The 14,985-nt window shown below is 37.8% G+C and overlaps 2 protein-coding genes and 1 long non-coding RNA gene across 5 annotated transcripts in view; 2 read left to right on the plus strand and 1 right to left on the minus strand.

The window, feature by feature from the left end:
- The first annotated feature begins 831 nt into the window (after nt 1-831).
- On the plus strand, nt 832-6,694 carry LOC148369985 (uncharacterized). Of its 2 annotated transcripts, none has more exons than XM_088332260.1 (4): nt 832-1,072; nt 2,433-2,576; nt 4,643-4,846; nt 4,938-6,694. In XM_088332260.1, exons 1-4 carry the CDS (start codon nt 1,036-1,038, stop codon nt 5,072-5,074), a joined length of 522 nt encoding a protein of 173 aa, XP_088188386.1. In that variant the 5' UTR covers nt 832-1,035; the 3' UTR covers nt 5,075-6,694. The 2 variants fall into 2 exon arrangements, with proteins under 2 accessions (XP_088188386.1, XP_088188387.1); XM_088332261.1 differs by having other exon boundaries at nt 2,499-2,576.
- Nucleotides 1,203-1,550, plus strand: LOC148369986 (uncharacterized). The gene is made up of 2 exons (XR_015850073.1): nt 1,203-1,323; nt 1,387-1,550. It is a non-coding gene; the product is annotated as an uncharacterized LOC148369986 (long non-coding RNA).
- lamb2l (laminin, beta 2-like) overlaps nt 5,543-14,985 on the minus strand; it is a 70,293-nt gene continuing 60,850 nt past the window's right edge. For both annotated transcript variants that reach the window (XM_088332258.1, XM_088332259.1), the window contains exons 27-35: nt 12,851-13,035; nt 12,501-12,748; nt 11,503-11,709; nt 11,297-11,441; nt 9,992-10,199; nt 8,702-8,843; nt 8,449-8,625; nt 8,113-8,278; nt 5,543-6,086 (exon numbers count right to left, since the gene is read on the minus strand). In XM_088332258.1, coding sequence (XP_088188384.1) covers nt 5,950-6,086; nt 8,113-8,278; nt 8,449-8,625; nt 8,702-8,843; nt 9,992-10,199; nt 11,297-11,441; nt 11,503-11,709; nt 12,501-12,748; nt 12,851-13,035 — 1,615 coding nt within the window. In that variant the 3' untranslated portion in view covers nt 5,543-5,949. The remainder of the gene's footprint in view (nt 6,087-8,112; nt 8,279-8,448; nt 8,626-8,701; nt 8,844-9,991; nt 10,200-11,296; nt 11,442-11,502; nt 11,710-12,500; nt 12,749-12,850; nt 13,036-14,985) is intronic.

Raw genomic sequence — 14,985 nt, forward strand, 5'->3', positions numbered from 1 at the left:
GCCGAAGCAACTTAATGCAGAAGTTTGAGAAGAAACCATTTAAATTGATAAATAAAAACGCTGGCAAACGACTTTGATTGGGTGGGCAGTACAGGTGGGCGGATCCCTGCACACAGCGCAAGGCACTTCCTTCTCTCTCTCTCTCTCTCTCTCTCTCTCTCTCTCTCTCTCTCTCACTCCCTCTCTCGCTCAGTGCAGTCTACACCGAAAGTGAATATGACAATATGCTTATCGTTTGCAGTCATTTGTGACATTTTTACAAAAGAACTTTGCATGCTCATTGTTTTGAAACTGTTATTAAGGACAAATTTCATGGAAAAAAATGGCTTCAACACTCTTAACTGAAGGTGGAAGACAAATTGTAAATGGCATATTTACATTGATTTGGGACACAGGATTTGGCATTATCATTTCATACATTTGATTAAATCATCAAATGACACACAGAATAAAATGTGAAATAAAATGTGCTGAAAAATTAGCTATTGTCTAGAGAGCGCGTTTGGCAGTTTTTTAAATTTTGTCTGAAAATATATGATGTGGTTCTCTCAATTTATTTTTAAAACATTTTTTGCTTTTATGGCTCTTTGGGTCAAAAAGGTTCCTGACCCTTGACCTAGACGTATGTATGCACCGTTAATGTGATTGTGTGTGAGTAGTGTAAGAGTACTGATAATTGTTTATGTTATACTGTTACAAACTGCCTGTGCGCTTGCACGTGTGTCCCACCAAACAAGCACCCTTCACCCACCGCCTGCCTAATAATACCACCATGTATATCTCTTGCTATTTTTGTCCAAGCTTCCCTTCACACTCTCTTTTTCTCTCTCTCCACCCCTGTCCTTCACACTAGGCAACAGCCTTGATGGTAACAGAAAGAATCTTTGCTGAAACATCATGCAGTCAGTCGAACACCCAGCAGTCTATTCTTCAGATTTAGATTGATACAGTTTCGCTGGGATGAGCTGGAGACGGATATGGTCATTCAAAGTAACACATGGTGTGCAGTGACCCACTAATACAGGACAAGGACCAATGAGGCAGGACAGCAAGGCTTGTGTACATGAGAAAGGTAAGAAAATGTGATGTTTTATTGAATATTGAATATGTGTGCGGAAAAACATGTTATTTACGGCTCAGAAAATAATAATGTTTCGACCAAGAGGTGTCGTGATTACCTAACCGGAGTCACCTGAGGTAATCAGCTGGTGTGCTGGAACGCGATCTCTTGATTGGTGGAAGTCTACTACATAAGCTGTCAGCGTCCAGAGATGGACGTTCGAGTGTCTTCCTCATTTCCTGAGTGAACCTCCAACATTCAAGGTACCACAAGCCCATGTATATTCCAAGTCTGATTCTCGTTGCCTGACCCTTGTCTGTTAAAAGTTTTCGATCTACTCTTCCGTCCCGGCCACCGACTTACCTGCCACGTTTCGCCACGCGTTTTCACCACGGAGTTGCCATATCGTCCCAAGAGGCTTTCCGCTGCCAAGGCTCGACGTCCCAAGCCTGCTCCACCGAATCTTGTCACAATAAATCCTTTAACTGACGCTATTGGATCCGAGTCCTTGTTCTGTTCCATGACAAGAGGAAATGTAAGAAAAGACACAATACTCTCGTTGGCAGTGGTTCTAAACTGGTCTTAACTTCAGGACCCACAATAACACCCAAATGACAAGTTGCGACCTAAATCAAGAAAAAAAATCCACTTCTTCAATGTATCGAAAACAAAAACATTGTGCACGTTAGAGCAGCAATAGGAAATTTTTACCTTTAATTTTTTTTTTTAAATTAAACTTTAACAACTTTAAGTACTGTATGTACTGGCATATAAGCCTCCTAAATGTGCTTTATATAGCCACATACTAAAATAAATTCAAAAATATTAATATAACATGTACCTAAATGAAAAGGATGAAATGGTGCAGGTGATAAAGATTGATATACTGACAAAAGGCTAAAATTATGATATTTTAAAACCATTTACTGTACCTTACGGTGGCACTTCAATGGGCCTCATCCACCATTCCCGTAGTTGGCAATTATTTCCTTCAAAGACCCTTGTTTTGTCACTTCACCTTCCCCTTATCACTTACTTTCTTGGCAGCCATTATTGTGGGCAGAAATAGAAGATAAAACCCACTAACAACACAATAAAATAAGATGTGGTCCCTCCCAAACACAATTAGGTGGGTGCTGATTGGCCGGACAGGAAGAAGAGAATGAGCAGGGCAATATTTCCATGTACTGTTAAGGAATGTTATTGACTCTCCGCCAAGGCAAAGGCCAGGGACCCACTTAAAAAAGGTCAGTGAAGCAAAAGTCACCCAGACCCTAGCTCTGGTGGCCCCCAGGTTTGTTGAGTTTGAGACCCTTCATCTAAATGCTTGAAAAACCATGCACAGAAGCCCTTTTGGCATCTTCCCCTTCAGATTTTGGTGGAATGTCACGGACCCCCTCCTTAACAACTCTACAGAACTACAGGGTCAACGACAAAGATCTCACAGAGATTGAACTCCATTCTGTGGACTCCATCAATGACCTCCATCGGACGCATCCTGAGCATCACAACAAAGGTTGTTCCCCCTTCTCTTTTTTTTCTTTATTTCTGTTTGTATCTTTTTCTCTCTTTAACTCTCTCACCTTTCTCTTTTCTCTCTCTCTCTTTTTCTCCCTCTCTTTCTGCCTGTATCTCTCTTCTTTTATTATATTAATTTCTTTTTCTTTCTCCCTCTGTTTTGTGTCCCTCTCCTTCTCTCTTCCTTTCTTTTCCCCTAATCTACTATTCCGGGCCCAGTGTGATTCTTTTTCTACCATGTGGCCCCTGAGCCATAATGAGTTTTACACTTCTGCACTAGACAGACATTCCTATCTAGGCCTCCTTCTGAGTTATGAGCAAAATTCAGGATATTGCAAGTACCTCTACCAGTTTTCTTGTCATTCATTTTGACAGCTTAATGCAAAAAAATTGCTTGTTTCATTAGCCAATTATTATGATGATTTTAGGTGCAATTTTTCTATATTGTCCAAAATGCAGTCAAATAACTGATACTCAAAGCGAGAAAGGTATACATTATGGAGGGTGTTTGCTTGATGTTTTTGTTTATTCTAGGATTAAAATTGTGAAAGTCAGAAAGGATCGTCTCGAATACAGTCCTAATGACAACCTAAACCCTAAGAAAGATTAATAAAGGAAGAGTTTAGTCAAGCACGTCTGAGAGACATGAACGTGTTTGCGCCACACAAGCAGCTTGATAGAGGCTGCAACGATGATTTCAGCCAGAAGATGACATCAGCAAGTAAAATATTTTGAAGTTATGGACACCACCTTCAAATACATTGTTAGAGTTGGTTAAATCGATAGTTATAATGAAAATTAATTAATAATAATGACTACAATAAACAATATCAGAAAAGTATTATAATTAAATATATAGTATGTTAGATGAACTATACATTAAGAATTATGTTAATAATATTTTTATAACTTAAAATTATTAATATAAAATATCTACTAGCTTACAGTCTAGAGTAGGAATTGGTAAAAAGCTGAGCATTTTGTTTTTGTAAATTTGGACTCTAAAACAAAAGTCGAGGATCTTTTTGACTCAAAGAACCATAAAAACAAAAACTAGTTTGTTTTCTTGAGACTAAATTCCATAAACTGGCCAAACCCGCTCTTCAGATAAAAGCTAATTCTTCAGCACATTTTATTTCACAGTGTGAAAAAAAACTATGAAATAAAAATAATGCCAAAGTCTGCGTCTCATCAATATAAATACACCACTTAAAATTTGTCTCCTTCCCGCAGTTACTTAAGAGTGGTGAGGCTCATTTTAACCGTTATTTTCGTTCTAAATAATGGTTTTAAAACAAGGTGCGAGCAAAGTTCTTTTGTAAAAATGTCAAAGAATTCTGCAAATGAGGACAGAGTGCACTCGTCATGTCCTGTCTATAGCCCTGCCCGTTCCTACCGCTCACCCAATCAAGTTGCTCTTGGTGCTTTGCTAAAGCTTATGGGTCAAAAGTTTGTTTTGGGTTAAGGTTTGTTTTGTGGCTTTCCATCAGTGTCTCAACAATAAACATAGATTGTTTAATGAGCCTTCATATAAAGGATTATTTAGCGAGTTACAACCACAACGAGGTCTTTTGGTGTGACACCTTGACTGTAAACTCTAGTTAAAATTGTGTCCCATAAAGACTGGACCAAACCTAAGTAGGTGAAATCTTGTGCAAATCAAAAATGCCATAATCAATATGTTTAAAAAATTTTGTTTTGTCTCTGAGTCATTGAAAAGAGCTTATATATATGACTCGCGAGCCATAAGTTCGCGATCCCTGCTCTAAAAACACAACTGATAATATTACAAATTTTCCCTGTTGTTTTCAAACTCATAAACCTGTGGTTTTGGGTTAACAATGCGCACACATACTAAAGGAAAAGTCACAGTTAAGTCAGGACTCTATGTATTTTACAGGGAATTAGTGAGGAATGTAAATCTGTTACTTTTGAAAATACACAATGAACATTTATAGGTGAAAAAAACTGTCTGACTGTGTTATTAAAAAAAACATTGGAGCAGGCTATTGCATTCAAAATACATTTCACAAATTTGTTAGCCAACAAGTGAGTTGATTACAGGAACGAAGCCTCCCCGCCCAACTTACACCCCTTCCGTGAACGGAACGCTGCAAGCACGTCACCAGAAATGTGTCAGCGGGGGACGGGAATGGCAACAGCGCCTACGGGACATGTTAACGCCCAGTTCGTCTCGAGTCCACACTGTGGCCTGCGCCGGCATCACGCTTTTCCTGCTCACACTTGTGCTCGTGTTCTACTTCCTGGGTGAGGAAATCTAATCTATTGCATGAATGACAGGAAACATTTTTTCTAATTTTGTGTGACATTATTATTATTTTTTTTTGCCTCATGTCAGTACAACAAGGCAGTGCACTGCAGAAGTTGGCCGAGGCCTTGAAGGAGAAAGAAGCTTCAGCTGCTCAACTGTCCTCGCTGATCCAACAACTTCAAGCACTCACGCTCAACCTGACAGCCACAAAAGGGCGGACATGAGGGGGATGTTTCAGCCAGATAATAATTTCTAAAAAAAATCTTGTTTTTAAAAGAAGCGTTTAGAGGTAAGATAGGGCCCAAAAAGATCCGTCCCGACACAACCTGGCCAACAGCCCAAACCAGTCCAATCCGAAAAAAATGATTTGATTTGAGGGGCCGGGTCCAAAGCAAACCCGAATTTTCACATTTTATGTGTGAGGACTCGGGAGGAGGAGGAAAGCGCCTCCGAGTACGCAGACGCGGGGTGCCTTGCATAAGAAGGGGGACGGAACCCACTGCGTGGATCCTCCCCAAAGATACAAAGAACAATGAGGCGTGGATAATTATTGAAAAAAAAAAAAAGTCAGCAAAACAAAGCACGGCCCGAACCCGGACGTACTGATGAACATTTTAGGCCCGAACTGCCGGGCTCAGGCTTAAGATCTTACCTCTAGAAGTATTACAAACAAACTCCCTTTACACAGTGAATGTATAGAATATTTGTTTAATCAAGAGCTTCCTTTGCAATAAAAATAAACATAAAATAGATTTTTCTTTTAAAATCAAATAGGTCCACTTTTCTCCCTGTACACATATGGTATTTCGTTAATAGCATATACAATAAAAGCCTCAAATTGTGGTAAAGACTTTGATAGATAGTTTCACTATTTGAATTTATCCCCAAAAAATCCTTCCCACTGGTCATCTTTTTGTTTTGATAGCTTAAGACATTAGGTGCAGACTATATTGAGTTGCTGTCCAATCATCCTCACGTGATAAAGGGCATGGACATTTCTCAACTGGTCACTTGGAATACTCAGAATAGGAGTCGGACAAACATTACCAAAGTAATTCTGCCTGAGGCAGCTACAGTCAGATCGCAAAGGACGAAGCCCTCACGAGCAGCTACTGTACTTCTGCACTTGGTCCCGGATGACGTCTCGCACTAAAGTGGCGTTTTCCCTCAGCTCGTCCAGCTCCGTTTTCTGCTGCTGCATCCTCTGCTCGTTGCTCTTGAACTTCTTCTCCAGCTCTGCCGAGAAAAAACAGCCCAGGACTGTCAACGTTGCCGGCAGGGCTCAAGTGTAACAACTACTTCGAAATTAAAGCCACTGTGTGAGGAACTGGACACGGTTCGATGTGGCTTATTTGTATCAAAAATGAAGTAATATAATAACGATTGTTACAATAGGGTGTCTACATGTAAGTCTGTTATTTTATATCAATTAGGTTCACGCTATTATACAAGGTTTAAGAATTAGAAAAAAAAGTCGATTCCCCCCAAGTAAAAAAATGATAGTCCATATGATGATTTCACTTGACAAACACCATTAGATTTGCTTTAAAGTGGGGTGCGTCGTTCGAAGTGTCCTTAAAAATGTTGAAAGTTATATATTTTCTCTATTATGTGTTAACAATGACCAAGCTTGTTCAAATAGCCCTTGTTTCTTTTTTTCCACTCTGCTAAATTGAGGATAAAAGCAGATAGGCAAAGATGTTAGGAGCAGAAAACATTAGGTAGGAGGAATGGGGCTGGGTAAAATGCTGGAGAGTAATGAATGCTTGTTCTTGCGTTTTTTTGTTGTTTTTGCATGTATTAGTGTAGCGTGAAAACGGGGAAAGTAAGAATAAGGCCTGCTTCCAAACGCCAACCCAAACCCCAAGAAAGATGTAAAAAGAAGAGTTCTTCGAGTGCATCTAAGAAATGCACGTGTTTGCACACATATCATGAACGAGCTGACTGAGGCATGCCAGGAGATAGCGGCAACGAATAAAACAGTTCCAAATTCCGTAGAGCTTGTTTAAGTTTATTTTTTTTAAAGCGGAACTGAATTGAATTTGTGGAAAGAGTCTGTACTGATACACATTTATTATTCAATTTTACATATTTCCTAGTCAGTTTGAGTTCTCTATTCTTGCAAACCGTACGGATTTAATCACGTTTATCACATTTCAAAAACTTATCTTCTACAGTTCATATATTCACGGATCCCTTAACCGCCCGGGTCGTCAGGGCACCAATGAGAACACAACTCTGGACAGCTTTCTCCACTGCTGACGCTCCCTGGCCCGTTTTTGGTCGAGGCAAAGTTGCCACTAGTCCATTCCCTCAATGTTGTTGGCCTACTTCATTTTCGTTCTTCCTCTCCTCCTGCCTTCTTAGACTGTGCCCTGGAAAATGATCTTGGCCGCATCTGATGATCGTGTGACGTGACTATGCCACTGCAGTTTTCGTCTGAGCGTAGTTGACAACAGTTCTTCATAGTGGACTCTGATGCTATTGTGCTCTGTTTCATTTGTCACATGGAATATGTAGCTGATAACTAGAGGTTTCTATAGCATAACATCTCCATGGCCTTGATTTTTATTTTTTTTTCTTTGCTTGGGTTGTTTATTTCACTGTGATGTTCTTGTCCCTCCAAATGGGTTTAAGTCTGGCAAGTGCAGCTGGGGTTTAAGCAATTTTGGCCATGATTTCTAATTCTGACCCCTCTTCTGATATGACAGCTCCAAGATACAGACATTATTCACTCTGTCATGTATTATGCCATATGCGGGTGCCAAGGCCTTGACTAATAAAAAAATTAATAATGGTACTAAAGTAGAAACAGGCGATTATTACTATATAAAAGATTTCTGCTTCAGTGACCATCCAAAGCTTTGTCTGGGTTGTCAGTAGAAGTTTCCACTTTTCTCTGCGAGCATCTTTTTTTCCTAATTCAAAATGTGTCAATTAATTTGAGTGTGCTTTTCTGCATTGTATTAATTAGAAACATGAGCAAAACCTCCTTATACCGAAACAATGAAAATAGTAATAAAAAACAGCGTTGTTTCACAAATTCTGACAGGTAATCAAATATCTATGTTGAATTTAATATTCTGTAATAAGATTGTGAACATTTCCCAACTTTATGGTATACATAGTATTTGTGAAAATTGTGAATTAACCTAGATTTATAAAACAGGAGAGCCATACAATTATATTTGAATGAATGAACGACCATACATGTCGAAGTATGTAACCAAACAGTGTTTCCATGTTACATTTTTATACTCACTTTTGATCTGCTCCATGCCCTTGTTTGCTGTGTTGAGAAGCTCTTCTGCCTCTCGTTTAAGTTCCATGGCCTTGCGGTTAATGGCGTTTAAACCGAGGGAATCGCTGCCAAGTGAGTCCACTTTTTCCAACAGCTGACGGTACTGATTCTCTGTGTCGTTGAGGCTCTGCAAACAAATATTGTTTGGACTTCAAGAAAGAAATCTGGCAAGTAATTGGGACAATCCGGTTTCTGTGGTATGTAATGTGACTGGAATGATAATTTCTTAATATATTTTCAGAAAAAGGTTATTTTAAGAACTGCAGCTCGAACAATAAGCATAACTGCCATCCCCACCTGACCAAGTGAGGCTGCTTGAAGCGTGGCATTGTCAGCCAATGCTTTGGCTTCCTTTGCCATCTCCCTGTTCAACTCGGTTTTGTTTCTCAGTGATTCGATTTCTGTAGAGAGGTTATTGAGCCGCATCATGACCTCCATTTGCTTGTTCTCCAGCTGTGTTAACCGCTCATTGACCTGCAGAGGAACGCCACCAAATATATTGATTGTATAAATCTGGAAAAAAAAACACTGTAGTAGATATGATAAATACCTCAGAAGTAGCATTTTTGGTGCCGTTTAGGTTTTCCAATGTTTCGTTCAGGGCTTGTCTTGCTTTTTCAATGGCTTTCTCCGACTGATCCAAGGCCATTTTTGTATTATTGGCCGAATCTTTCACTACCTCAGCTCGACTCCTGTAACGTTAAAGCGTGTAAGTGCTGTTCTAGCACACATACGCTAAACAGCTTGATGAACCTCCATTACTTACGCTCATTTTATTTTCAATATTCAAGTTTCCTAAAAGCCATCATGTCAACAAAATGCTCTGAATCGACAAAAGAACCAAAAGGCAGAGGTAAATGCTTCCTATTACTGACAAAGTTTGACTTCTCCACTTGCTAAAGGAAGGTAAAAGCATTTATATGCCACATTTTTGTTTTCCAAATTCACCATATGTTGACGCCAAAATAACATTTGGGAAAAAAGTGCATAGTGTCCTGAATCAATAGTGTAATATAGCAGGAATATTATTTTTGAATCATGATTTGACAGTACAAAAGTTATTTGTAAAATAACCTCTGGAAAGTTAAAGGTTCAAGGATCCCTTAACCGCCAGAATCTTCGGGGCACCACTTGATGTGTTGTGCCATAGGCAAGTACCGGTACATCTTGGCAGCGCCCATTTGTCTCCTGGCCGCGTTTTTTGGGTAGGGCTTTGTTTTTCTCCATGATACTAGTTTCTATGGTTACCAGTAGTAGGAGAAGCCTCCTGATACAGCACCTTGATCATATGCTACAGTACACTTGTATGCTATTCCGACAACAAATTTTGAATATCCAATAGCGTCTATATGATGGTGACAAAAGTGCAATATAGCAGCAAGATTATTTTTTCAATTTTTATTTCTCAGTACAGAAGTAATGTGTTAAAAAATAGTTATAAAAAATAGTACTTCCATTCTATAAACAAGTGCTTGAGCCTGTAGATAAGGTTTGTTCTTTGGTTTCAATGTACAGTATAATTAAGTATTTAAAAAATAAGAGAATAAAAATTTCTACTTTGCAGGTTTCGACTACCACAGAACTTTTATGGAAAACGAGGGAATACTGTAAAAAGAGCTATTTTCATCACTCTGCATCAATAAACTAAACACTAACATATTTTACACAAACTTTTTGTAACTTGATTAATTTTTTTAGTTTTTTTTTTTTTTTTTAGGTTAAAAAATGGTCGCTGAGCATGAAGCTGTCAACTCTTAACCTGATAAGCCCTAAAAACAAACACATGTTGTTGGATTTCTCAATATTAGATGTTTAAATGTTCCCCAGGTAGTTTTCTTACTTGGCGTCATTCGCTTCTTGCAGCAGCTGCTTGGCTTCATTGATGTGTTGCGAGGTGTTGCTGATGATCCTGTCAACGTTGGTAAGGTTGGCAAGGCTGTCCTTCATTTGCATGATCAATTTGTCCACTGTGGTCTTGTTGACTGGAAGCTTAATCGACAATACTTGCAGGGCCACCTTTTCAATGCTCTCTGGGTCTGCCCCCTCCTCTGGACAATACAAGCAGTGAAATACTCATGAAAACAACCAAGGAGCTCTGTATTTCCCTTACGGCAACTGTTTTTCTTTTATGAAAAAGTGAGTTTAAAATTTAATGGATGTAAGTTCTTTAGGAGGTTTTCTACATAGATATTTTGTGTTTATTTGATCTTTAGGTTGAAAAATATAGCGAAGTAATACACCTCCTGGAATTTCTGTGTCACTTCCAGTTCTGCAATCTAGTTGTCATCAGTAGTCTCACACAATGGGTGATAGGACGGTCGCATGTCCAATCCATCTCCATCTATGTAGAAGGATTAGCTAGGCAATGCCATAAGTTTCGAAAGTCTTTATATGATGTATAAACAACTATATCTTGTAAAGTTTATGCACTTTTTTTTGTGAACTGATTGGCAAACATTGTGTGTTTATATATATATATATATATATATATATATATATATATATATATATATATATATATATATATATATATATATATATATACATATATATACATATATATATATATATATATATGTATATATATATATATATATATATATATATATATATATATATATATATATATATATATATATATGTATACCGCGAGTGCGTTAGCGCGCGTGCGGCGAAGTTCTGAGGTCATGAGATCGAACCTCCTGTGTGGAGTTTGCATGTTATCCCCGTGCTTGCATGGGTTTCCTCCGGGCGCTCCGGTTTCCTCCCACATTCCAAAAACATGCGTGTCAGGTTAATTGGCCGGTCTAAATCGTCCCTAGGTGTGAAAGGGGGAGTGAGTTGCAACCGGTTCAGTGTGTCCCCTGCCCGAAGATAGCTGGGATGGGCTCCAGCACCCCTACTGAGGATAACCGCTGCAGAAAATGAATGAATTAATATATATATATATATATATATATATATATATATATATATATATATATATATATATATATATATATATATATATATATATGTGTGTGTGTGTATACTGTATATATGGGCTGTATTTGTACATATTGTCCATTCCTGAAAAGCTGAACAAATTAAACAAAACAGGGGTACAAATTTATGGCTACACATGCAAGACTAAAAAGGAACACACCAGTGAGGAAATCTTTGATTTCCTTAATGAACTCTTTGAGCTGAAAATTTGAGTTTTCAAGATTGTCTTTGTTCTTCTGAGCTCTTTCCAAAGTGTTCATGGCCTGATTCTTCACATCCTGGCTCAAAGATGCTATTTCCTGGAGCTGCACACATAAAGAAACTGAGAAACTGGAGGGACACAACATCATGCATGACATTTGGTACCTTCTTGGCCACGTTCTGCAGTTCCTTATTAGCATCTTCCAATGCGTTAGTAGTATTCTTTGCATGACTTAATGCAGCTAAAGACACACTCAGGGTTCCATTGCATCCATCCCCCCCACATAGGTGGTTGCTCTGATGGTCACGACAACCTGCCCCACCGCAAGGACTATCTTCACAGCTTTTATTGTCACTGTGGCCTCCACACACCTGTTTAGAAAAGTAAATATAAAAAAATTACAGAATTTTAGTTCATTCAGTTCCATAATACATTTTAAATACATTTTCAGAAGCATTGTCCCTGAGTGCCAAAATGTTAAATTACGTTAGTTTTTTTGGTTTCATTTAATAAAAAAATATTGTAAAGGCTTTGTAGCTGCTGACCAGCAAGTATCAGGCCTCTGGGAACTATTTCATATGATTTTGATAAATCACCACTAGATGGCAGGAATGGCTTTGATCAGATATTTCACATCAAGGAGCCCCCACTTCCTCGTGTTGCTTTGCTTACTCTATCCTGTAATTGAGAGTGTGTGGGCAGTCCCCAAATGATCAAAATCATGTGTTCACGTCACTTGAAACTTGAAAGTGAAAAGTTCTTGTTAAGTTAATGCATTGTTCATGCATAAGTTTAGTGTTCTGTTCCGTGTTCTTGCAATGAAATATTATTTTGCAAGCAAAGTTGCCTTATATTGGAGATCACAGTGAAAGTTATGCTTGAAATGTAAACATTTCACAAAAAGCATTTTTCTCAGACACTTTCTTGAAAATGTTTAAGAAACTTAGCAGTGTTTAACTGTTCTTTACTAAACAAGGATAAAAGCTAGAAACATACTCTTTTTCTAATGGAAGATGAGTGTTAAAGCTCTTTTAATATGTCTGAAACAACATTTTTCTAGGCCCTCCACAGCGGGTTAAAATTGGCTGGAACCCCACTTCCCATTTGAGAGAAACGTCTAGCATTGTATGAGTTCATCATGATAACATTATTGTTTTTTTACCTTGTTACTGAGGTGGTGGACTTTTTGGTCCAGTGTATTGGCATTCTGTTGCAGTTCCTTTATAGATTTGTTTTGAGCTGCCATGGCACTGAGGAACGTTTCTTCGCTAGCATTCAGGAGTTTTTCAGTGTGAAAGCGAGTTTCTTTGGACTGTTCCACTGGACTGAGGGGACCAGATACCGACGAGTTCGATTTCTGCACTGCCTCTGAAGATTCCTGATAGTATTTCTTCACCTTTTTGTATTGATCTATCACAAAACATTGTATAAAATGTTGTTTGTTGACAAATTCATTCTGTACAATAGAACACTTGTCACTTTAGGGTGAATTGGCATGATATTTTTTCCTACCAGCAAATCCTGAAGTGAGGTAGTCTTCCAGTAGCTGTCTTTTAGAAGCAATGGTCGAGTTTATGTCCATCAATTGTCTCTCCAAATCGCTAAGGGAAGATCTCAGGTCATTGTCATCCTCTGCTGTTGTGTTGAGCTCTCGAGCAACACCCATCAGGCGGCCGTCAGTCAATGCGATCTCGGCCCTAAACACACAAAACAAGTCTTTTTAATGACGTAAATATACTAAAGACAAAATACAGAATCACTCACAGACTTAGTAAGTTTTTGTTTGGAAAATGTTGACTAACTAACCACGATGGTTGTTTAAACCTGTAAAATTATAAACTTGCCATAAAAGAATCGGGAAAAATACTAAGTTTAATACAATAATAAAACTGTATTGCACTTTGTTTATTATTTTATTGCACTTGTTAAAATGATTTAATCAGTACTGAGAAGCAGTGATGTGCTTCTTGGCTCGAATCCCTGAAGCATGTACCAAGTAATTTCAATGAGGAGTTCATGAACAGTGATTTGATGCATGTGTTAATGACATACACGAGTCATTTAGATGAGGAGTTCATGAACAGCAATTCAATGCGTGAGTTGATGACGTAAGTGGTGAAGTTTGAAGCCCTGCGAAGCTGGTGCACCACATGACTGATTCGGGAAATGATTCGCTAGGTTTTATTGTTATTCAAGGTAAAGGCAGCAAAGAAACTCCATGGATTTCCCTTAACTTCACTAGAGTCCAAAAACTTTGGGAAACATGTCTGACATTGAATGAGTCAAATGAAAATGAATAAGTATTTTAGATTTTACATTCTTATTAATGTAAAAAGCGTGTTAAAACACTCTTCAGACATATATTTTCTTTTTTGTTTTTGTTTATTCAGAGCATGATTTACACTTATTTTACCCTTTTATTGCAAGCATGTTATACATTTCTCTGTCCACATGATGGTGTAGTCGAGGACACGAATTCTCTTGATACCCCCAGCATGTGTGAAGCATTTTCCTGCGGGATTTGAATGATTCATGGGGCTACATTTTGCCTTCACTACTGGGAAGCTACTTGTGACTGATAGAGTATGATGTGTTTAATGGCTGTCTGACTGATTTTAATAATATCTGCAATCTGTTATTTAGTACAATTTTTGACTGAAATATGCTTATCATCAGGTTTTTAGATAGATTTATTTAGTGTAATGCAGTAGTGTATTCAATAACTTGCAATTTTGGACACCTACAGAACCTAGACCCAACCCAAAAATTGATATTATTTTGACTTGGTTTTTCCACATTGAGAGCAATGTATCAAGCGATAATTTTCTAATAAAATATATGTCCGATAAATAATAGTAGAACTAATATAAACTTAAAAAAAATATTTTTTTAAATTATATAAATACAAAAACTCCACCATGTATAAACAATGTATAATTGCCAGTGATGTGTGAAGAGAGTCATTACCCCGACACCTTTATCTTTTTTTTCAATAGCTTTATATTAAATACCAATGGTTTAACAGCTATTTTTGTTGTACTGTACTTAATTTATGGCACACATGTTTAAGTGAGGGAAATTTGCCTACCACACTTAACACCATCCCCTTTTTGATCAAACCAAACCATTTTAAAGGGTCACAGGTATTCTGCAGGTTATGAAGCTTTGAAGTAGGTAGTGGGGTCTACCTTATATTGATAAATCATGGTAAGATTTAAGTTTTTTTTTTTTTCAAATTAAATTTGATAAGAATTTGGAATAAATATTTGTGTTCTAAAACTGCTAATCCAAATATATGACAGTGGTCAAACACAGGGTTCATGCACCTTTTTTCAGGGCCAAATTCAAGCACTTCATAAGGACTTTCAAATTGAATTTCCCAATTTCTTAAGTAGCATTAAAAGAAGAAAATTGGTGTGAATCATGTATTTTGTAGATACGCAATTTATACACATCCTTTTCAGGTCCATAAATCTGTGTTTTCTTTAGACATATGATTTTTAGATCTTGAATACATCGCAAATATATTGAAGGATCTGAACAATGACACAATATAGGTGTTGAGTGAAAATGACAGTAAAATGTATCATTTTCACTTTCAGCAAGTTCTTCCCGATACAATTTATCGTTGGGAAACGATACCTTAA

This window comes from Urocampus carinirostris, chromosome 3 (genome assembly GCF_059441175.1).
Source record: "Urocampus carinirostris isolate Australia breed hairy pipefish chromosome 3, RoL_Ucar_1.0, whole genome shotgun sequence".
NCBI classification, from domain to species: domain Eukaryota; kingdom Metazoa; phylum Chordata; class Actinopteri; order Syngnathiformes; family Syngnathidae; genus Urocampus; species Urocampus carinirostris.

Bases quoted from the DNA above. Each gene is read 5' to 3' on its own strand.
- LOC148369985 (XM_088332260.1), top strand. From the start codon at position 1,036: ATGAGGCAGGACAGCAAGGCTTGTGTACATGAGAAAG. The intron at 2,577-4,642 runs GTTGTTCCCCCT...AGTTGATTACAG, and splicing joins TCCTGAGCATCACAACAAAG to GAACGAAGCCTCCCCGCCCA. The intron at 4,847-4,937 runs GTGAGGAAATCT...GCCTCATGTCAG, and splicing joins GCTCGTGTTCTACTTCCTGG to TACAACAAGGCAGTGCACTG.